The sequence below is a fragment of the Phaethon aethereus genome (assembly GCF_964289735.1).
Source record: "Phaethon aethereus genome assembly, chromosome: 4".
In the NCBI taxonomy this organism is placed as follows: Eukaryota; Metazoa; Chordata; class Aves; order Phaethontiformes; family Phaethontidae; genus Phaethon; species Phaethon aethereus.
The window spans coordinates 34911540-34934656 of NC_138578.1; the positions used below are offsets into that span (position 1 = coordinate 34911540).

General features: G+C 44.7%; 2 protein-coding genes across 2 annotated transcripts in view; one reads left to right on the forward strand and one right to left on the reverse strand.

Moving 5' to 3' along the window:
• The window catches only part of SRP72 (signal recognition particle 72), a gene marked incomplete at both ends in the record, with an annotated part of 77536 nt that overhangs the window by 32015 nt on the left and 22404 nt on the right, over positions 1 to 23117 (forward strand). The window lies entirely within an intron of this gene.
• SARAF (store-operated calcium entry associated regulatory factor) lies at positions 14543 to 22871 on the reverse strand (the record flags this gene model as incomplete). Its single annotated transcript, XM_081999711.1, has 6 exons — positions 14543 to 14797; positions 15320 to 15438; positions 17361 to 17469; positions 20507 to 20897; positions 22144 to 22319; positions 22790 to 22871. 6 exons carry the CDS (start codon positions 22869 to 22871, stop codon positions 14772 to 14774), a joined length of 903 nt encoding a protein of 300 aa, XP_081855837.1. The 3' UTR covers positions 14543 to 14771.

Here is a 23117-nt window from a genome sequence, read left to right on the forward strand (position 1 = left end):
CGGCCCGGCCCGCCCCGACGGGCCCGGCCGCCCCCGCCCGCCCGCCGGCCGCAGATCAGCCCTGGACAGCGCCTCTCGCCCGACCCGGCCCGGCCCGGCCCGGCTCCCCCCCTCTCCCGGGCCCGGGCCCCACCGGGCTCCGCCGCACTCACCGGCGGCGCGGGGCCGCCCGGCCGCGCTGCTGCTGCGGGGCGCGGGGCGGTGCGCGCGGGGCCGGGCGCGCGCGAGGCGGGGAGGCGCTGCTGGCGGCGGCGGCGGCGCGGCGGGAGGCGCCGCGCATTCCAGCACACAGCGCGCAGCGGCGGCGCCGCCCCGCCCCGCCCGCCCCCACCGGCGCCGCGCGCCCCGCCCCGCCCCGCCCCCGGCCGCGGCCTTGGCGCGGGGGGGGGCGGCGGCGCGGGGCCTGGCGCGCGGTGGGGGTGGCGAGAGGATGACCCGGGAGCTGGGGGGAAGCGGGGGCCGCTGCAGCTGGAGGGGCACCGGGGGCGGCCGGGGTGCGGGGGTGGCCGAGGGGTCCCACGGGGGAAGGGGGCCCGGCAGGCGGAGCCCCCTCGGCGGTGGTGTTGGTGGCCCCCAGCCGAGGAGAAGGTTAGCTCCCGGGGGCAGATCCGCCAGCCGGGACCTTGCCCGTGCCTGGCCCTGCCGCCGTGCTCTCCTTTGTCCCGTTCGGGGAGGATGAAGCTCGACCGACCAGCGCCACGGCACTTCCCGTGGCCTCGCCGCCACTGTGCTCCGCCGCGGCACGGGCCGGGCAACCGAGCCTTCTAACTGCCCTTAGTGCGTGAAGGGCCTCGTGCAGCCCCGGGTGCCCAGACCCCCGCAGCCATTCCGCGTTGTGCCGAAACCAGGCAAGAGCCCCGGCCGGTGGCTGTGGCAGTGGCTGGCTGCGGGCTGGCTTCTGTGCCACTGCGGCGGGTCCCCGCAACTGGGAGCGCAGGAACAGCGGCCAGTCCCGGTTGTGTCGACGCTAAATTCCAATGCCAAATGGAGAACCCAAACTTCCCTGTGGTTCTTTCTTTTCTTGGGCACTTGCTCCTTGACATTAATATCTGACAAGTCACCTTTTTCAGGCTGAAATTCTTCAGGTCGAACCGATTCGTAAATCTCAACGGGATTTCAGCGGGAGCTGACATCACTGCAAAACTCAAGAACCCTCTCCTTCTTTCATCTGGCCAACTTCAAAGCCCGCTTTGCCACGCCGCGGGGCAGCGGGCGCAGGGATGGGGGCAGTCTCCCTGGCTGGCAAAGCGGACACTTCTCCGAAACTGGGGAAAGCAAATGTGTTTTTTTTTTTTTTTTCCTAGGTACGAAAATAAAGGGAGAATTCAAACTATGTCAGGAATCATTGAAGGACCGTAAAGATATTTTGTCGGATACTGAAACGGCGTATCTAACGAGCATCCCTGATCCGTTCCTGTTTAGTCTGTATCCCAACAGGAATTTCAGCTCAGCTGAAGCCCAGTTGGTGCCGATATTCCCGGGCTGCATTTCGAGTTCTGGAAAATGTCGAAGCTTCTCCCCCAGAATGGCTGAGGGATTTCACACAGCATTTTCTTCCCTGGGTTTTGAAAGTTGTTGGGTTTTTTCCTAACCGTTGTCAGCAGAGGGTACGATCGAACCGATCCCCCCAACGCAGAGGTTTGGGGTGTGCACTGGACGCGCCTCGCCACCCTCCTTGCCAAGGCGCCTGCGACCCTTCGGTTTAAAACACCGCCAACGGTTCGGTCACAAGTCAGCTCTCCGCATCTTTTTTTTCAGTGTCTGGTGAAGACCCACGGTGCTTCGGTTTTTATGCTGGAGGGTGTTTTGTTTTTTTTCGAGAAAGTATAAAAGTGGACTCTTGCACCACTTCAGTGCTTTTTTCACTGTGACGTTTCACTTCTAGCTTTCAGACGGCTTCAGAGGAAAAACTTAGCAAAGCACATAAATATCGCAAGAACCTAACTTTCTTTCAATAAGACTTCATTTTCTAAGTCATTTTAAAGGAGTTTTGATGTTTCCCACCTCTTTTGAAAAATTTGTAAACGCCTTTTACAATTTACATTTTTAGAAGTTTCTTCACTGTATTTTTTTTTATTTATTCCAAGACTCATTAGCAGTTACAGAAATGCCAACCGCCCTTGCAAATATTCCCAGCTGACCCTACTTCTACACACATATTTCTGGTTCCCAACGGCAAGCTCCTTTCTCCAACCCCCATACATACCTGCCTTTCATTTTCTTCATCCAGGAGAGGAACTCTGTAACACAGACATGTTTTGTTACAAATTTATATATATATATGGATTTTTATATATCATCTTATGGACTTATTTGAAAGAGGTTGTCCTAAATTCTTAACCTTAGGTCCCTTGCCAAAGCGTCACGCTCTTGCAATCTACATGTGTCTTTTCTCCTGCTCTGAGGATAATTTCCCCTGGTTTGGAGTGGGGTGCTTGGACCACAGCTGCGCTCTGGCATTAACACAGGCTGCAGCTCTGAGCTGCTCTTCAGGCAGAGAAACCTGAGTGCATCGGAAGACAAACTCACATCACAGTTTTGCCTTTCCAAAAGATATGGATGTGACTGGCTCAGACTGCTTGGCTATGAAAAATCTAACACAACTTTTAGTCCAGCTTTCGTAAGCGGTTGTGACATCGTCGTTGCTTATCCCTCTTCCTGAAGAACTTGCCTTGTTCGCAGACAGCTCTTCGCTCAATGCTCTCCTCATCCCAGCCCAACACAAAAGATGTGGTTCCCCAGTGAAAAGCTCCTTTGAGCTGGAAGTTGAACACTGCCCCTAAGTCAAGCCTGAGCCATTCACAAACCCCCTTAACTCTAGTGGCTGCCCCATCAGATTTATAGGTTAAAACTCAAGTTACAACACTTCTTAGCTGTGCCAGCAGTCGAGTGCTGTTAGTTCTCCAATGCTTTCCAAAGAATTCCACATGTGCACCCCAAGAAATCTTAGCAGCACACGGAAGTGGCTACAGCAATTATTTTGTGGTTGGGATGCTTTCGAGCATCTTGAATGTAGATAATTCTGCAGTGAATAAGAATCCTGAAAGAAATGATCCACATCAAAGCCTGTAAATGTCGCAAAAAAATGCAATAGTAAATAAAAACTTCTGCCAAAACAAGAAACTTGACGTTAATGCTAAGATGGATTGTTTCCATTCTGGATCAGCTGGGGAGCAGGGAGTTGAAACTGGGTTTGTAATAGAAAGCATACTTCAATATTAACATCCATCTGTTATAAAAATAAAGGCGCTGCATTTCTAGCTGTTAAAGCATTTTAGATGACTTGAGGTTCCTCAGGGATCTCAGGTTCTTCTTTCCTTTGTGTGTAATTTCACAACTGGATTTGACATAAGTGTCCTTTTAGGTTCATTCCCTGGAAGTGTGGGGTTTTTTTTTCTTTGCACTGTCTGGTTTTCCTCATCTGTTTTTTTGTTTGTTTGGTTGGGTTTTAGTGACCAGATTGCTTAGGCTGCTCTGAAAGCACCACTATTAATGCTATCTTAATAGTATTTTAATGTTTATCACTTCAACAGAGGTGTCTTTTTCTTTCAGAAACCAGTTTGACCAGATTTCTCAACTTTTGTACTCTGCAAGTACTCCAATTTGTTCTAACTGTCTATGTTAATGTTGTAAAAATGTCTTTATGGTTGCAGCATTCTAAATTACTTAAATATTAATTGCTTCACTGCCAGGAAAATAGACCCTACAAGCACTTGCTTTAAAAAGACAATGTAGGCTCTACTGAAGTACTAAAAAGCTCTTCAGAGCATCACAGAGATATACACACTTTGCAGAATTGTGCTCTGAGAGAACTCTCTTTTGATGCTAATGGAGAAAAAGCTTTGCTGCCTGGGTTAAAAAATGTCTCCATTTGTTTTATTTTGCTTCACTTGCTACTTATAACACATCTCGTGTTTGAAGGTTGTAATGGGCCAAAATTGCGAGCCCCATGCAGCATCACTTGCATTTCAGAAATTCTGGCTTTAATCCTCTTGGATAAGCTCTTTCTACAGCTTTCAGGATATGATGACCAGAATCTAACAAATTATCTTTTTTGAATAATCAGTAAAATTCTCCGACTCGTAGCCAGTCCATCGTGGCACCTCCTCCCTTCTTCCGGTATGAAGGTTTCTGCATCTGTGTGGTGAGCAGGATCAGTAAAACAACACATCTCAAAACGACCTCTCCAGAAAGCTCCTCTTTGGCCAGCAGCACCGACTTATCCCACCTTGCAGGGTCAGTGGAAATGCCACATTAGCTCTTCTGCCAAAAAATGAATGTAATGCAGGGTCAGTTTGTGGGGATACCAGTTTACAGATGGTTATCTGGACTTAGCTACTTGTTCTCAGCCCTTTCGGAGAAGCACGCAGAACAGATTGCACTTGTTAGGGTTTTGCTACCTGTTTGGGTAGCAGTGGACACTGTGAGGGCGCAAACTCCAGCAAAGCCATAATTTCAGACAGTACAAAATATCATGCTCAAATAAGGCAAAGACTCTTCAGATAAGCGCTTACTGAAAGCCTTTTTTCCACTCACGGGGCATTTCTCTACAAGTGACCAGGCTTCATATTTCTACCTCTTTTTTACATAGCCTTTTCAAAACGTCTTTTGGCTCCTAACGTACACCTGTTACCAACTGCTGTGGCCGCGATTTTACCGAGCAGTAAATCCAGCGTTCAGGCTGCCACTGCCTCAAAGCACCAACGAGGCACAAACACAGCCTGCCGAGTCCTGCCCGTTCGCAGATGCTCTGAACGGTTACTTTTGTGCCATCAGACTTTACACAGCTCCCATTTATGTGGATGGGTTTCCAAACGATTTCAGGCCACGGAAGGGTGAGCCGGTACGTACCAGAGTGCGGTGGAAGACCTGCTCTCAAGTTTGCAGCTGGAAGGCATGGAAGTCAGGTGTCAGGGCTAGGCACGTAGCACCTAATCCTCTGCAGCGATTGCTGGCTTCTAAACCAGACAGCTAAAGTTGCCCGAGTAACTGTTTGGAGGGGGGGGGCAATGTTGTGCTTGGAGTTACAGTGCCACAGCCTAAGCAGAGGTGCAGCTGCAACTGTTTTTAAAAGCCTTTCTGGTATGGGAGCAGAGGAGATGGCACTGGTGCGGTGCGCCTGGTGTTTGACAACAGTTCTCTGGATGAGCCATTGTTTCTTAAGCAACAGCCCTCTGCTCTTTGCCACTGGCTAGTTGACAGTGGCAGGGATAATGTGGGGAGGAGAGAGGATGTAATGGGCAATTACTGGGTAGGAGGAAGAATAAGGGGGGAGGAAGGCCCTCTTTAGAAAGAACATGCGGTTGTGCGGTGGAGTTCAGCTGCTCTGACCACCATCCTGTCCTTTGGTTTCTCCTTCATTCCCAGCAAGTCAAAATCCACACTGCACGTCTGCTCTCAATAATTCTCCTGCTGGGATGAGTCTGGTTTATACACCTCAGGTTCAGAAATTCCGCCTACCTTTCCTAAACACCTCTGGGTTTAGCCCACAATCCTCTTGCTCCTGCTTCTCTATGCCCGCTGGCTTGGAAGTGTCACTCAGCCAAACCCATTTGGGATGTTCACCCCATCTTTAATTGAGTGCTTTCTTCCTCCGTTCCCTCCTTCGCTAGGTCTTTGCTGTCCCTTGGCACAGCAGCTGCAGCCTGTTCTCACACCCGCTGCAGCACAAGCTCGTCCTCTGACAGCCAGGCAATATTTAACCCTGAGTTTCACTCTCTGGAAGAGTTGTCCCTTTCCAGTACCAGGGATAAAAGAGGTCAGAGATTGGACAGTACTGAGGGGAGGGTGCCCTAAATCATGCGGTAAGACTGAAATACATCCAGTGTTAGATGTAGAGATGCAGTAAAAGCATCTTTGCCACTTGCTTCAGTGCACAGGTTTGGTTTTTTTCCCAGAAGACATGAGGATGCAATCTCATTTATCAAGCCACTGTTCACTCCAGCCCAGTTCTCCAACCTTTGCTGTTTGCACCAGCACTACTATACTGGAGGAAAAAAAAAAAAAAGAAAACATAGCCTAAATAAACATATAAACTATGTGTCCTTTCCACTTGGCCTCCAGTAATTGTTCAGTCAACAGAAACATCGTTTCACCAGCCTGAAATAATCCCTAAGAACCAGTGAAGTGTATGAGCATTTTCCCAAGCACGGTCTCTGCGACTTCCCTGGAATTTTACAGGCTTTTCCAAGCCGCGCTGGGCAGGACACCCATTTACCCGCTGGAGAAAGCTCCCGAGGGTGGTTTTTGCCTTTCTGGTCCCAGAGTAAGCTGTGGGGTTGCAGCATAGTTTCAAGAGAGGTTTCACTGACGCAGCCACACCAGTACAATACTGGCTAATGCCCAGATTTAAGCGAGGCCTAACATTTCTTTTAAATATAGAAAATTCAGTGCTCTGTGAAGAGAAAGAGTCTTTCCTATTGTGTTCACCCTTTTTTCCCTTTTTTTTTTTTTTTTTAATGGGAAGCCAGGGGAAAAAAGAGAAAAAAGAGAAAAAAAAAAAGAGAAAAAAAGAAAAAAAAGAAAAAACCTCAGACTGATAGCTGTCAGTATCGGCCACCGCTCTTCACCCATCGACCTAGACGGGCAGCTCCATCTCGAGCCCCAGTTAGCAGTATCTCCCTTTTCCACTCTTTTTCTTTCGAGTACCTCTGCAGCTCATCTCGGACTAACAAAACTCTGCCCACAAGGTTAAGAAAGGAACTGGAAAAACCGCATCCCACTCATCCCTGCGGGGTGATCCCCGGCCCCAGCCTTTTGTCTGGGAGCCCAGCGGGAAGGGGATTGTGTCTTACTGGGGGCGGGGGTACAGCGCCCAGTACGATCGGTTTCCTCTCCCAGTCTGGGCTGGGGCCCTGAGGCACCGCTGCAGGGTAGGGAAATCGTATGCCCAGTGCGGTTAACTCTCCCCTCGCCAGCCAGCCCGCTCCGAGACCTCGTCTGGGACAGATGCAAGTGTGAACTGGGTGGGCTTCCACAGCACGGTGAGTTGTTGGGGGAAAATAAGCTGGAAAAAGCTTACTGAAGAAAAATAGTGAAGAAAAAGCAAAATGCAAGCTCTGTTTCATGCTGATAAAAGGTATTTCTTCTCCCTACAGTTCTCACCTCGCTTAAAAAGTAGACTGCTACGGCTAGAAGAAGCTCCTGCAACGTCCCTGTCTCAGGTGGAAATGTGGACTAGTGCAGTGAGATTTGGTATGTTAAGATCCATCAGATTTGTTAAGATCTATGAGATCTTAAGATCTGTCTTCTGTAGATCTAGATCTTACGTGACCACTGTGACATAGCACATGCTGTAATATAGCACAGACTACAATCCATCTCTTGAAAAGTGAAGTATTTAATAATTGGCTTTTTATTTAGGATGTTCAGTAAAAACAGCATAATTGTCCAATATGTTGACTCTGCCTTTTCTCCTGACTTCAGTGAGAAATCAGGCCACTTACTGAGATGGAATCATGTGGATTTTATTTCATCATCAAAATCTTGACGTTAATGTTTCATTCACAAACTTTCCTGGAAGACAGGTAATAATGTTACCTGCCCTTGTCTGGCACTTTGCAAAATTAACACTTGTTTAGCAGTATTGTCTGCAAAGTGTGAAGGTGTCTGAATGCAATAAGGGCAACTGCTTATTCAAATCCTCGGTCTAACAGAAATGCTGAATAAGGGGGTGCCAACTATTGTAACTGTATTATGAAGTTTGGTCTACGTTTAAATTTTCTGCCAAGAACTTATACTGAGACAGGAATGCAAAACACCCATGTTCTTCCCTCCTTCCACCTACACCAGCAAAAGCTCCAGTGCAATTACAGGTCTGCTGTTTGCAGAATTGCAGTAAACTGTACTGGAAAAAGTGCTTTTCAGCTAGCATTACCTCTCTGTACTAGGAAGCTCTGCCAGGAGACTGGTCCTCATAGATATGGATGTAAGGCCTCCGAGGAAAGCTCTGTCTACCCCAGTACCCTGACTGATGGACACCATTAACACCTTCTGATTCTGGAATTCAAGATCTAGGGATTTTTGAGCCAGAAGTCACCTAATGGCTTGGTCACTGATGTGTTGACTTTCTGAGAATTGCCTAATCCTTTCCATCTCATGTTTGGTTTTGGCCTAGGAACATGCTGCAGTAAGGAGTTTCATAAATGAGAGGGCCTGTGTTTTGAGGTGCGCGTATCTCTGAGCTGGCAAGATTGTGAAAATGTGTGGTTAGGCCATACATTTGGGAGGAGAGGAAGAGAACGGCAGGGGCGGACTGACCTGGCAGCTGAATGTATACAGTGTCTTCATAAGCCACGTGCAGACTGGAGCATGCAGCTCCTTCAGCATGCTGCAGCCACAGTGCACAAGAACACCCTCCAGTACATCAACTGGCTTCACCAGAGCATCCTGCATCGTTTTTCAAAGGTCTCTTGTTGCTGACTGTTCCTTGCCCTTGCTTCATTTGTCATTCCAGGGCATGAAACATGCCTGTAGCTCAGCTGTCTTTCTGGGCCTCTCCTGACGTGCTGTCTAAAGGTCATCAAATACAAACTTCCCATGCCCACAGCCTCTTGGCTTGGAGGTCGGCCAAGCTGAGGCTAAGTGGTAGCACTCGTCGCTTCATGAGGCCTCTCAGGTGCTTGAGCAAACAAAGATTGGAGAGGAACAGATGCCTCAGTAGCACATTCAGGCTAGAAACACTCCCCGGCTCCTCTCTGGGACTCCATGCTCTCCCCTGCTCTTCTCAGGTTGAATGCTGTTGGGGATGGTTCGTGTTGTGTGCCTCTCTCAGCTGTTGCAGAAAGTTCGATTTCTCAGTTATGCCCAAAGAAGCTTTGCAATGTAAGTCAGCATCTGTCCAAACCCTAATTTCTCTTTAGCAGCTGCATCAGCTGAGCTACAGGGAATGTATTAGTACCTTGGGCAAAACCAGATTACTTGAATCAAGTGTGGTCTTCCTCTCATCACTTACGTTTGCACTGTTTCAGCTCTATATGCACTCACTTACTTACAGCCTAATCCCCAGCTCCTTGTTAAAAAGGAAATAAATCCTTCCACTTGTTATGAAGGAGAGCATGCAGAATTAACCAAGCAAGCTTGGCAGGAGAAAATGAGGTTGCACTGTGACCCAGGGGGCCTGTCTGGTTTTCCAACAGTCAGAATGAGGACACGGGGTTTGCCTACATAAGGCAAAGAGCCCTTCACTGCTGACAGTAGGTGTCAGCAGCAGACGACAATTTGTGCTGAACAGGATCTCAACTCAAAAGCAAAGACAGGAACAACTTTCTGAGCTGCTTCAGCCTACTTTGAGCTTCATTTTGACCTCAATTTCAGAGACAGCACAGGTCAGTTTGTTTCTGCCTATGCTTGCAACCATATGAACTTCTGCACTGATCTAACTTCACTTGTTACTGCTACCAATTCTTTGCAAGCCGTGTATCAAAACTACAAAGAGCCCCAAACAGGTCTATTGAACACCAAACCTGTTATACTTCTAAGTCTCTCACTCTTGCTGGAGTGGTGCATAAAGCACTGGTGGTATTATTCAAATCCACAGCCATAAAGTACTCCCAGTGTGAAGGTCAGCTCTGCAAAGACGGTCCACCTCCAGCTTTTTATCTAAATTCATTATGCTCTTTCTTTTTTTTGTTTTTCCCTCAACCATAATTGTTTTCTGTCCATTAAAGCTGATGTGATGCATTTACAACTGATAAATGACATGAAAATGCCTATGGGAGTTGACTGGGAGATTAATAACTCCCATTACTTAGCAGCTGCAAGAGGTTCCAGTGCTGCCTCAAAATACATCCCCACATGCTGATTACAAGGGCATAGGAGGCCTGCAGAAGATGGCTAGCAGGGGCCATGATCTCAGGGCCAAGTCTCAGAGGATCCTGAACAATGACATCTGAATTCTGTTGTAGAGCAAAGACTGCACAAGAGTTTCAGTGTCAGGGAAGTCAAGGCAAATCCCATAAAAGAGCAAAAATCCCCTGTGTGGTAACTCAGAGAACCTGGTCTTTAAGCAGACGGTGATTTGTCTCCACCAAACTTCTCCTTAGGCCTTCTTTAGGGATGCAGGATGAAACTTTCAAGCCCAGTAAAATAATGCTGATACCAGTGCTGTTAAAGCTGCCTAGTATTTCCTGCTACTGTGAGAGAAGAGCGAGCAGATAGGACATACCAGGGCGAAGGCTCCACCTGCAAGCCCGGCTTTGGCTAGTGCAGCTGTAAACTTGCTACCCTTCACCACGCTTGCTTGCTGCTCTTTGCATTTCTGTCCTTCTCAGTTCATTCCAAGACGCACTGCAGTGGGCAAGAAACATGGATGCAGGGCCAAGCCCCCTTTCTTGTGCTTGGCACTAGCACTGTGGCATTTTCAGAAGCATCTGATACCTTGAAACATACATCTACCCAGAGGGTTTGCAATGGCACGCCTGGGGGGGCTGAGCTAGCACATCCTAGGACAGCTTCCTGCTTATACAAGGCTTTGTCGTTCCTAAGGTAGGATGGAGAGGATGTTGTCAGGTCTGTCTTCTCCGTCCTGCCAATTCACCAGTCCTTCATCTGCTCCAGCCACCAGCTGTCCATACTGCACCTTTGACAAAAAATCCTTCTCTGACAGAAGGCTGAAAAAAGTGCTTCTCACAGACATACTGCCCAGAAAGGTCAATTCACAGCCAGTTTGGTCCCTTGACTTCATCTCAAGCTATTCCAGCCATTCCCAGCCCAGTGTACTTTTTGCAAGTCCTTGTCACTTCTTTACCAAAGAAACATCGACACTCAGCAGGAACACAGGGAACTAGAAGACAGAGGAAGATAAGAAATACAGGCCGCAAAGGGGGCCTGCTGATTATTTTCATTAGCCCTGGCAAAACACAGCTGCAATAGAAACAGAGATGTCAGAAAGTGAAAACTACTATAATCAGACACAGCATTAGGAAAGCAAGAGAATCAGCAGCAGAGGAAGATTTCAGCAAAAGACGGCGAGTGATACAGAGCCTGTCCCAAGCAGCACTTAACCCTGAACTTCCCCCATAGGTACGGAAGGAGAACAAAGGACCTGACAACATGTTTCACTACACACAACATGAGACAACAGCATTGTCTGTTGGTACAGACTGCATCTCCAGGAGAGGTAGGGTTTTAAAAAAGATTTTTTTTATTTGTTTTTGTGGTTTTGCTCATATACTTTAATTTGAAGGCAGCTGGGCTCTTTCTGCACCAGAATTACCAGTTGATAGCTACTCTGAAAATACTCAGAACTAATACCAATTTGCTTTATTAAGGAGGTAAAAAAATACAACACTTGTAATTGGTGCTAAGTAGACAACAGTGGGCACACAGATACTGCATTTTCAGCTTTTAGATGGCTGTTCAGGCAGGCATTGCTTGCTACTTTATTCCAGCAATTTCTCTGTGCAACAACTCCTGGTGCTGGAAATTGTGCCACCTCACTTAATTTCCCTTTCAAAACATAGTGATGTAAAGTGATGATTTTTTTTTTTTTTTTTTTGTAAAAAGACCAACATGCCATCTTCGCCTTGCTAATAAGTCTAACACACACCTTGCACCCAGAGGAAGGAGCAAGCTGCATAGCATGACAGTCTGCAGAACCAGCCAAGGTCTGACCTGGGAGTTGAGTCACAAGACAGAGTGGCATAGAGAAAGCTTCTCTCTGTGCATCTTTTTTTTCTTTCATCACATGCTTCAGGGGAAGTCAGCTGTAAAACCAGGAGTTTCTTTCCTGTAATGAGCTTTAGCTTTGTGTGAGGATGTAAGCCATGTCCCAGGTGCCAAGTAGAATTGCAATTATCCTACAACAGCATTTAACAGTTTAAGCATTTACATATGCATTGCAACTATGAAGTTGCTGTGAAGATGCTGCCAAAACCCTGTCCAGGAGCAGAAGACATACTAAGACCTTCCAGATCGGACATTCAGGAAGGAAGCTCAAGGTCTCTCACAAGTATGAGTTCTAAGATGCCTTCCACAAGTTCTTTTCATTCAGAAGCCTCACCAACATCCTCGATCTTTGATCAAGGAAACTGTGATATCAGAATTTGCAAGACTCCGTTTCACCCTAATTACACTGTCAAGAAGTTGAACTGCCTCTATCCGTAGGCCATGTCTCCGTTCAGCAATGACACAGTCTCAGTACAAGAAGCAGATCCATCAGCAGCTATCCCAGGGTAGAGTTCTGCTATATCCACAACCAGGAACACAGCAGCAGTGATCGTAACTTCCTTTGAAAGGTTTCTCATCCCCTTGTAAAACCAGGAACTCACCAACATAATGGAACTTTTCTACAGAATATGTGAAGCCTTGATTTACAAAAAAGCCTCCATTTCTTTACATTCTTCAGTATCTTGTTATTGATAAGTCAGTCAAGAAAATAACACTATTCCCAGTATTGTTTTACTTTGTTGAAACAAAATACACAGCTTACTAGCTCTGCATCTGGGGGTAAAGGATGTTATTACACCACCCAGGAGGTTGATGAGACATAGCCAACGCTGAAAGACAGACAGTGCCATGCCTGCAGGCCTCAAAATGGTGCTTTAAAGACAAAAATACTCCTTATTCCATTACTTTATCAAAGGGAAGGGCAAAAATATCCTACAGATTCAGAAACTATGGTAATTCATCAGGTTTACGCATCAAATCACATTTCATGCAGAAACCATAAGTACAAATGAAAACATTGTCTAAAACATTCCATAACACATCATAATTTGAGAGCAAACTTCAGCTTCAGTTAGCAAAAATCCAGTTTCATTGTTATGCAGTTTGTTGGCAAAGAAAGTATTGACTGTGACAAGTTTCAACCTGAATACACTTAAAAGTAAGTAAAAAAAACTTGACACAATTTTTTTTTTTCTGTATTTGCTTAAAAAGATAAAGATTTATCATATACTTTTCCTCATAAAAGATAAAACTTCCTAATAGGCCAACAGTAAGGTCCTTGGCATTTCCCTGCTTCCTAGGTTGATAGAGCAGGCTGTTAATGAGGGTATTTTCCCCCAATCCTCAAGCAGCTCCGAGCAGCAAACTGCTACTTTATCCTCAAGTTATTTATCAAGATTTTCACATTTTCAGTGCAAGCTCTGCAATTTTTTTGTAGCTTCTGTTGACTATCTTAAAGATTTTTTTTTTTCGTTGCTTAAGCCAGACATTGAACTCTGGCATTATAATTTGAGCCAATTATTTCTGTAGTCATGAATGGAAGTAGTTGCTTTTTGATGAGTAACACTGGAGTCACTTTCCTTGAATAACCATACCCGCTAAATCTCCTTGTGGAGATGCAGCTTGTATCAGCAAAACAGTGCTTTGCTTTTGCTGCAATAGCTTACATCAATTCCCAGACACAGTACCTTCACAAGGATGAAAGCTATGCTTCTCAGACTGCTGCCAGCTTAGAAAAGCTGTGCGTGCGCACACACACACTTCTAAGCTGTATTAGGGTGGCCTCTGGAGAAGACCTGATGGTCAAGCAGCACATTTTTCACTCTTCCCCTTTCCCCTCCTCCCCCAATCACAAGAAATTTATCTGTTTTTTCAACAATGCCACTCCCAGGGCACAGTGAATCACACAAGGACTATACGAAACTCCTTGCTACGAGAGCCCCAAAATACCATTACAGAACAAAGCAGGGCCTCTCCACTCCTCATTCTTTGACAGCTTTTTTTTTTTTTTTAAAAAAGTACATTTGGGAAAGTTTACATCCCATGAGGCATTCAATTTCCTTTCTTTGCTTAGTCTCAAGGCCTGCTATGTTCTAGAGATACCACCAGTTTTGGATTAAGAATGCTCCCTTACCTTTTCCAATGGGTACCTTTGGTTTACTGTGACCTGGATGGGTCATCTAGCAGGACAGATTGGCAGAGGTATGAGCCAGTTCACATCAGAAACATTCATAGCATTGCTAACATCCACCGTAAAAGATATCTGGAGCCTCAGTGTGAGCAAAGTGTCTGTGGCTGTCTGAATTTAAAGGACCTCAGTCTTCCACAAAAAGGTCCAAATTAGAGAAGAACCACCTTGTCTCATTTCAGATTATTTATTATTTTTTTCATAAAATTTAACACAAAATACCCCAGGTTTGCACAGCCACTTGGATAAACCCTAAATCATGGAGTATCCTCAACTCCACAAGTTTTGGCTCCAATAGTCACATAGAACAGATACAAACATGACATTAATGTTAGTCTCTTTCTCTCTCTCTAGATACAGTTTTGCTCTTTCCCACTAAGGAAAAATCCCAACACCGATCTGAATAGATTATCTGATTGCACTTACAGTAATGGTCACATGAATTTTACAAAGACAAAGATTCAAAGAGCAGCAACCCTTAGATAACAGGTGGACTACACACTAGGCCTTTCAGATGCTGGACCACCAAGAAAAACTCATAAATTCTGGATTAAATGAAATTAAGCCCAGAACATGAGTAAGCTACTTGCTTTGAAAATCTGGTAAGGCTACCATTGCCATAATCCCTGAAATATTGACAGATATATTAGCACTGTAACTTCTTGAACATCATTCTTCTTGACTTGGATGAGTTTATTTAGTATCTTATGAGAAGCCGCTGTTGTGAAATAGTAGATGTTCCAGCACCTGTAATACCCTAAACAAGAGTGAGAGTCCACATTTCCTCAGGGAAACTTTGCCTAGTCCTTCACACCTCTTCTCACATCCACTTCTGAAGCCTAATACTAATAAAAAAAAAGTGCTAGCACACAGGAAGATTTAGTTCAATCATTCAGATGTAATAAAGTCAAGGATTTCATCTTCGTTTTGTGCCCCCAAATCCTGCAAAGGGAGGGAAAAAAAAAAAAGCATCAGTTCCATCACAGCCTTTCCACTGGGCTCTCCCTAGTTCTAAAAAGGCTAAACGTGTAAGTAAGATGAATTAAACATTCACATAAAGTAGAACAGCAAGCAAGTGTGAGCTGACTGTCCTGAAAAATATCCTGTTCTCACAGATTAGACAACCTGCTTTCTACAAAGAAATCATGTTTGTACATGTTTGCTAAAGAAGGGCACATGTAGTACACACTGAAGCAGAAAGCCTTAAACTAGTGCACCTTGCAGATGAAGACAAGCCCAGTGCTGGTGGTACCATGCCCACTGTGGGCCTGTGGGGAGTTTCATGCCCCACAGCACTGCCCTACTTCCATAGGAAACAGAAATAAGGGACATTGTTACATGCCCACCTGTACCAAGTGGTAAAATAAAACAAAGAATGCTTGCTGAACCTCAACTAACATTCGTGTATTTTCAATAGGTCAAAGCCTTTCAAGCTTCAGGGGATTAAAAGGTCTTTTGCCTTACCAGAAGCAGTTCTTGTTCCTGAACTGCTACCTTGTGTGGAATTGCTTGACGGCCCATTCATTGGAGGTGCAGCTGTGGGATCTGTCCACATATTATAGTGCGGGGAACATGGCTGTGGTCTGATGAGGAACAGAGTAGAAGGAAGTCTTCATTAATGCCCTTATGAAAAATTAAGAAATTACCAATCCAAACAAAGGACCGCATCTGAGGGAAAACTGTAAGCAGGCAGGTGTTTCAAAGCTGGAAATCTCCCTATTAATTAACTTATCTTGATAGCAAGGATATTCAGTGTCACCACAGTAACTTCTGTAGACTTTCGACAGGAAGTTAAACCTTATTCTTCAGGACAAACAATTCTAACAATTGCAAATGAGGAAATTTTTCCCTCTAAAATTCTGACTTTAGATTGTCAGACAAGAAAGTAGATTTGATACCTGGAGCTTAAGTGCATTTTGTCAACACCTATGTCCCAGCTATGTAAGACAAAAGAAAACATTCCTCTGTTCCGTTAACTATCCGGAAAAGGTCGTGTCAATACGACTAACACATCACGACCTTTGACTTGCTGATTTAAATTACTGGCTTCTATCGATATGGAACTTCCTGCTGTTGACATTTACAAATAGCTCCCTCGCACTTTCTGGCACCAGCATTTCAGGCGCGTAATTTCAAATGACTGGGGAAAAAAAAAGTGGACTGAGGACTATTTTAAAAGAGAAGTCACCCAAGTTAGGAAGCTTATTCATGTATTTGGACTTAAATATTCAGATAGACCTCTAATCTTGAGCAATAAGAGGTGGCTACTGAAGTCAGGGGTGTGTGTGAGGTGTGGAAATAAAGGAACAAATCTGTATGTAGATAATACATAAATAAAATGCTTAAACACAAGTGTCATGTCTTTAAGACTTAAGAAATATAAAGTCAAGAAAACCATTAACACATTATACCTTTTAAGAATTCTTAGCAGGGTTAATATAATAAAACAAGATATAACCTTTCAACCTCTAAAGCCCTACTCAAAGTGAATTTCTACTGTTGATGGCACGACCATCCCAGTTTCTCTATGAGATCAAGACTACACATTGAACACTTCAGAAATTCTCTTCTGTTCCAAGTTTCTACTTCCTTAATAAACAGTCAATCTTGATAAGGCTTCTGTCATTACCAAAAAGATTTACAATGGCGAAGAGGCTTTAACAGACTCCTGTCCACAGGATCTCTTATTCTGAAACTTTCAAATATAAAAGCACATACATGGTTATATTTAATCTGTTATATTACTGCATTCCTACAGGATTAGGCTTGATACACACGCAGTTATTTGATAAATAGAGGAAACTGCTTGGGCTCTAAAGATTCTCTGCAGGAGCCACGTATTTCCTCTAGTGAAGCCTAAAACAGCAACAATTGCTCCCTTTAAACTGTTTATCTAAAAAATGGCACATTTTAAATGTTTAAAAGTGTTTAGCAAATACGACCAGCAAATGTTTACTCCAGCACTGAAACTGCTTTTGAATGCTGTTTGTGCTATGTTTTTCCCAAAATACAACTTACGTATGACCTACAAGTCCTCTGGAAAACCACTCCTCTTGGATTTCCATACATGGGCCGTTAGGAGACTGTTTAATTTGACCACCATGAGTATCACAGAAGAGCAGCTGCTATCCAGACTGACGTTAGGGGAGAGGACACTGATAAAAGACCTATCTACAGATGGTTTTATGCTTAATATTATTATCTGTGTTTTAAGGCAGTCTGCAGAGGGATTGTTTAAATGTCCATTTTAAATCTGCAGGCTATCATGCCAGGTCAGAGTAATCAGCTAAAGCAGAATGAAGTAGTTCAGTCCTCACAATTCTCCTTCCACAGAAACATGTTTAAAATGTCTCTGCTGGTAGAGCTATAGATCGCTCCTCAAAATTGTTCTAGAGGTAGGATTTCATACTTTAAATGATACAGGCCTGAAAGCTTAGAAGCAACGTAAACATAGTATATGGCATACACCCTGAAAGCTTAAAATCTGATAGCATGCATATTTTACCTGTGGCTGCCAGCCAAGTAGCCTAGCAAGCCTCCTGCTCCTAATCCAGTCCAAAATCCTGGTCCTGAATTGGTTTCATGGCTGGAATGAGTCCCAAAGCCGTTGGCTTCTTAAACAAAGCAAAAATGGAAAACATATCAGTTAGTGGCACCTAATCCTCAGGCCAGCTGTTGCAACAAGACTCTCCCCTGTTAAAGATAATGGAAAATTAGACAATAAACTACTCCCAGTTTCAGTAGATTCTTCATCCAGCTCCAGTTTGGAAAGTAGGAAAAAACATAGAAACAAACACTAACTAATGTAAAGTGTTTTACATTAAAAATTAGCTTCCACTCAAATCCCATAGCCCGGATGTTTGCAAAACATTGCAAAGAGTCCCTGCCTGCAGCTTTATAAACAGACAAGTTAAATTAAAAATAGAAAAGGAAATGAAGAAAAAGTAATCTGCTCAAGGTCAGACAGCAGGCCAGAAGCAGACGCAGGAACAGAAATCAAGTACGTAAGACCAAGCAGTGAACTAACCACTAGAACACACTGTTCACTCAGAACAGCGGCACATTTTGAGTAACAGTGGCTCAGTCTAACGGGTAGCATTACTTTGTGTTGTTTCTGGTAATTCTAGTTGGGTATTTGTTATCAAAAGACATGCTAACTGCAATCATGCTGCAAAGTTTTTATTATGCATGAGTCACCAAGCTTGACAAATACCTTGATGAAGCTACAAGTGTATCAAGTGGGTTATGGCAGGAGAATAGTCACAGACTTTTCACATGACCTGCATAACATGAGGTTCTGACTCAGAACCAAATGTCTTCCATTTAGAAATAAAAATAAAAGATACAAAACCAAAGTAGAATAATTTACTGGTCTAGAGAAAAACAAGGATGCAAGAATAAGCTCAACCACAGATTTAGCACATAGGAAGTGTAAACAGCAAGGACTGAAGAGAATATTACCACCTCCCTGAAATACACCCACCTAAACAAGTGGGCCAGAGATTTTGTATGTAAAAGTTATACAGGAACTGGCTTGTCTTCAAACTGGTACGGATTGTTTGAAGTCATGGAAGATAAAAAACACAATTTAAATAATCAGTTTAAGTCTACACTGGATTTGATGTTGAATTTCATTTTGCATGCACTGGGAGAAAGATAAACTCTCACTGGGATGATATACCCATTAAACTATGCTGATTTGGAACAAAAAAAGTAGCACTTAATTTACTGTAAAAACAATGTTAATCAGGGAGATGAACCAACTCATTTGTTCAAAAGCAGCATGGCTGAACACTGACTCAGAAAACAGAGTCATTTTTTGTTGAAGTATCTAGTGTAAACATTTAGGATCATGTCAAACCACTAAGAGAAAAAAGTAGAATTCAATTAAGATTGGCTAGCTAAACAAGTTTCACAGGGTGCATTCTGCATGTTAAGGGGATTTAAGATGAGGCAAATTAAATATTAACAGCAATAAGTGAACAACATTGCTTTTCATTACTGACCAGATTTTCAAAGACTAATAAATTCCTGGAACACATGGACATAACGCTCTCAGAGATGTGCTTTTGCTCTGCTGCCAAAATTTAAGGCAGATACTAAATGCAGGAAGTAGCATAACACTTAATATTTTTAAGCTGGCCCCTTACTCAAGAGGTTTTCCCCCTTACTGTTTGAAATCTAAGGAGAAATCATTGACAGTTCTTATTAAAAACACTGTAAGTTAAGCCTTATATGGCTCCCAATGCACATTTTAAGTGTCTCAATTTTCAGTATTAATCAAGAAAATGTAGTTTCAAGGCTCTACCCTCACTAGACTTCAGACTCCTGCAATGAAAAATGCATTGGTGCAATTAACTGACAAGGAACAGGACAAGGTAAAAAGTAACCCTTCACTCTGTTTTGCCTGTGCCTAGTATGATGGAGCCCTGTTTTATGACCAGGGCTCTTAGTAACTACCATAAGGCCAGCGGCAAAGGGCACGCACACACAAGGTCACACATGCAGCACAGACAGACAGTCTGAAGTCTGAACTAACTACACGGAAACCAATTTGCAAAGCCACATGTAATACAGAAGCAGAACCCCTTTAATTTTCTGCTGCATGTGCATCTGAAGGTTTCTGCTACATAGGCCCTGCGCAAGCATATCCAAAAGAGTTATACTGGCACCCTCTGTTGGCTAAGTGGCTTGCGCAAACCTGAAAGAAAGCATTAATAAGAATTACTAAAATATAAGCTTTTGACTAAGCTAACTTAAGCCTTGCTATTTACTTACTTGATAGAACCCCTTCTATATCTCACAAAAAAAAAAAAGGAGATTATGCAATTTGTCAGAATATAATTTGAGTTACAGTGCTGTGAGCATTTCACATGTTCACAGGGTTTAATGAGTTGGTCAGACACCAAATGAATAACATGTTTCCCTCAGACACTATGACTGCCTTAAGGCAGTCCACGAGTGACTAAAGTCATCAGTTTTCCAGGAAAAGAAAAATGGTGTCTTTTCCTAGCAGCAGCCTTGTCAGTGCTTACACAATTCCCAACTTCAGAAGAAATGCACTACAAGAGATTCGGGTGCTGCACCTCTAACAATACTTCACAGACACTGCTTTTTGCACTGGGAACCCAACCTTTCCACCACTGGGACAACACTGAAGCACCTGTTAAACAGAGGACTGGTACATGACACTCAACTCCAACTGTTTCGTGAATGAAATCAGGGGTCAGCAGCCCAACAGCTGAAAGACCCTTCTGTAAAGTTTCAAAGTGCTTCTTTGGCATGAGTTTGTTTCTGCTTGTGTGAGACTACTCTCTCTTCTGGAGTACTTACGAAAATTATTCTTCCCTGACACAATCCTCATATTTCAAAGAGTATGAAAAGAACATTTGCAGAGCACAGGGAGATGGATTTTCAAAGGTTCAAAGGGCAGCTTGCTGCACAGCCTGCCCTGAAAGCCTGTGGCAAACCCAATTCTTATTTTCACTTTTGAACAAAGAACAGGATGCAAAGCTGGCTGCAGGCTCTGTGGCCAATTCAGCAGGGTCAACTGCCAGTGCGTGTTAAGTCTATCCCACTTGCACTTACTGCAGCTAAAACAGCACAATCCTGCTTGCTCTTTTGAGTACTATAAATGGCTTAGAGTCCTACCTGTGAAGCTGGACTTAAAACCTGGAGGAGGAGGTGCCTGCTGACTCTGCCAGGAAGGCCTAGTGAATCCGTCACTGTCACCAAAACTCTGCTGAGGCTGCTGGTTACCGAGGAAGAGCTTGTATACTCCAAAAACAAGAACCAGAAGAACGATTATACCAATTGCTCCAGCACCAGAATCAGAAGAATCCTTCCTTGACTGATAATAGCCAGAGCCAAAGCTTCCAGTGTTCTTCACTTTCCTTTCACCTTCTTCAGTCAGCTCTAGTCTGAACAGCAAACTACAGGAGCCTCTTAAGATGTAAGGATCCTCTGGATAATCGTAGCCTTCACAGCTCACTTCGATTTGTCCAAAACGGTAGGTATTTTCCAAGTCTGCTTTGCACTGCCACTGAGAAAATAAACACAATACAAAGTAAAACCTCCTGCTCCAGAGATGAAAACACCTGTCTGCTTCCCCAAATATGGTCTGAAATAAAGCTGTAATTGCTAACAAATCACCTAAAAGGCCACAGGGTAAGAAATTTCTGAGCACTTTATTTTGAAAAGGACTAGGAATTTGAAATTAACTAAGGATGTTTTTTAAAAACCTGTAAGTTAAAAAAACATTTGATCTTTCAGAACACAGAAAGATGTGTTCTACCACTCTGGAAGATTTTGCTGTTCTTCACTGAATAGGTCTTTCAAGTATCCTTTTTTTCAGGTATAAGAATACTTCTAAAAATAGCCTGTACCTTGTGCAACAGTTACTTAATAAATGCCTGTCCCACATAAACTGGATGGCAGCTACAAAAATATAATATTGAAACCTGAAATCCAGTGCACCTGATTCCCTTTGTGCCCACACAGAAATTGGGACAGACTTCATTAGGCATTCATATGCAACACTTAATCACATTGCAATTCTGCAGCCGAACACATGCTGATTCCTCAGCCTCCCATCTCCTTGACATATCTGCACTTAGGCATCACCTCTAACTGCAAGTGACACACATTTTTGGGGAGAAAAAGAAGAGTAGTTTCTAAATTAATAATTCAGGACAGCAGTACCAACTGCCAATTAAAATTTGACTGTACTTTTACAATACTGTATCAGTTTTAACAATTATCTTCAGCCTTGATTCCTTGTTAAGTTATTGGCAGAAGCCTAGGTAATAGCTAACAAAACAGAAATACATGACCATCTATGGCTAGTACTGATGTACTAACATGCAAGAGAAAGTCATGTAAGTCTGAAATTTAGTTTTTAAAATGTAGAGCTGAAGTGATGCAAATATTTATAGCCCTTTCTAATCTAAAAATTGGAAATCCACACAACAATATCAAACCAAGAACATCCTCAAGGGTTGACAAGAGTTTGATTTTATAAACTCAAGCAACATTTTAATTAAAACCAATGAAGGTTTGATAGGCAGTATTTTTAATGAGAGCCTTCAGGGATATTTCAGAGATATGTCCATAGTAGTTCTGGAAAATCCAAAGCCAAAAAGTATTTGGGTTAAGTTTTAGTTGTCAAAGGTCCTCTAACAAAAAGCAAACAACTGACCCCCTAGCTCATTATTCTGCTCTCCTTCAGAGGTTACCAAGTCTGGGGGAAGACGATTTCCTTAAACGTTTAACAAGTTTTAAACAGTTACCTGTACATCATAGCCATCCCAACCTTTGTTGTAACACTGAACAACCTCAGGGACACGGGAACATCCAGCAGTGCCTCCCGTGCACTGTAACTGAGGGACTGCAGCTGTGCGCCGGGATGTCGTGTACTGACCTCTGTGGAGAGTGAGCGCCTGCACCTCCCTCAGCAGAACCCTCCCTGAAACAGGTAGCACAAAGGTCAACGCTCATCTAGATACGCTCCCCTTAGCCACAAAGGCGTCTTTTCAGGAGAAAGGACTGACAATACAGGACGTAACAGCTTGCTTCTTCAAGAGGCGAAGCTTAAAGAAGCATCAGACACGCAGAGGGGAACACGGCAGCGCTTCCCATCTCCTTCGGAGCGGGCTCTGGGTTACTCCTCTCAGAGCGTACACCCGCCACAGGCCGCACAACAGAATTACTACTGCGGCACAAGCAGGTCTGAAGAGACCCCAAACCAAAAAGCCTTCCTGACGCAGGCCCCGGCACGCCCCCTTCCCCGTACTTGGCCACCGCTACCCCGGCAGCGCTGAGCGGCGCTCGGGCCTGGGAACCTGCCGCCGCCGCCTCCCCGCGACGTGGTGACGGGAGCGGCGGAAGGGGCAGCTGAGGGCCTCGCAGAGGCATACCCAGCCCCACAGATCTCACCCGACTGGTCCCAGCACCGCGCGGGGCCCGCAGCAATCCAGAGGAGGAGCAGGAAGAGCCCGGACACAGCCACAGCCGCCATGACAGCTTTAAGGTGAGTCAACCCTCTTCTCGGGGCACGGTGCCTCTCATTGGCTGATCCTGCCGGAAGGGGCGGGGCATGAAGAGGAGGACGCGCACCGCGGAGCCATCCTGAAGCTCCGCCCTAGGAGCCAGCAAGGCCAATGGGCAGCGCTGAAGCGGCGCGCCGCGGGAGGGCCCCTTGCTTCGAGTGACTGCACGGCAGCTTCCCGCGCTTCGGGAGGGGGAGGAGCTGGCGCCGTGGGCC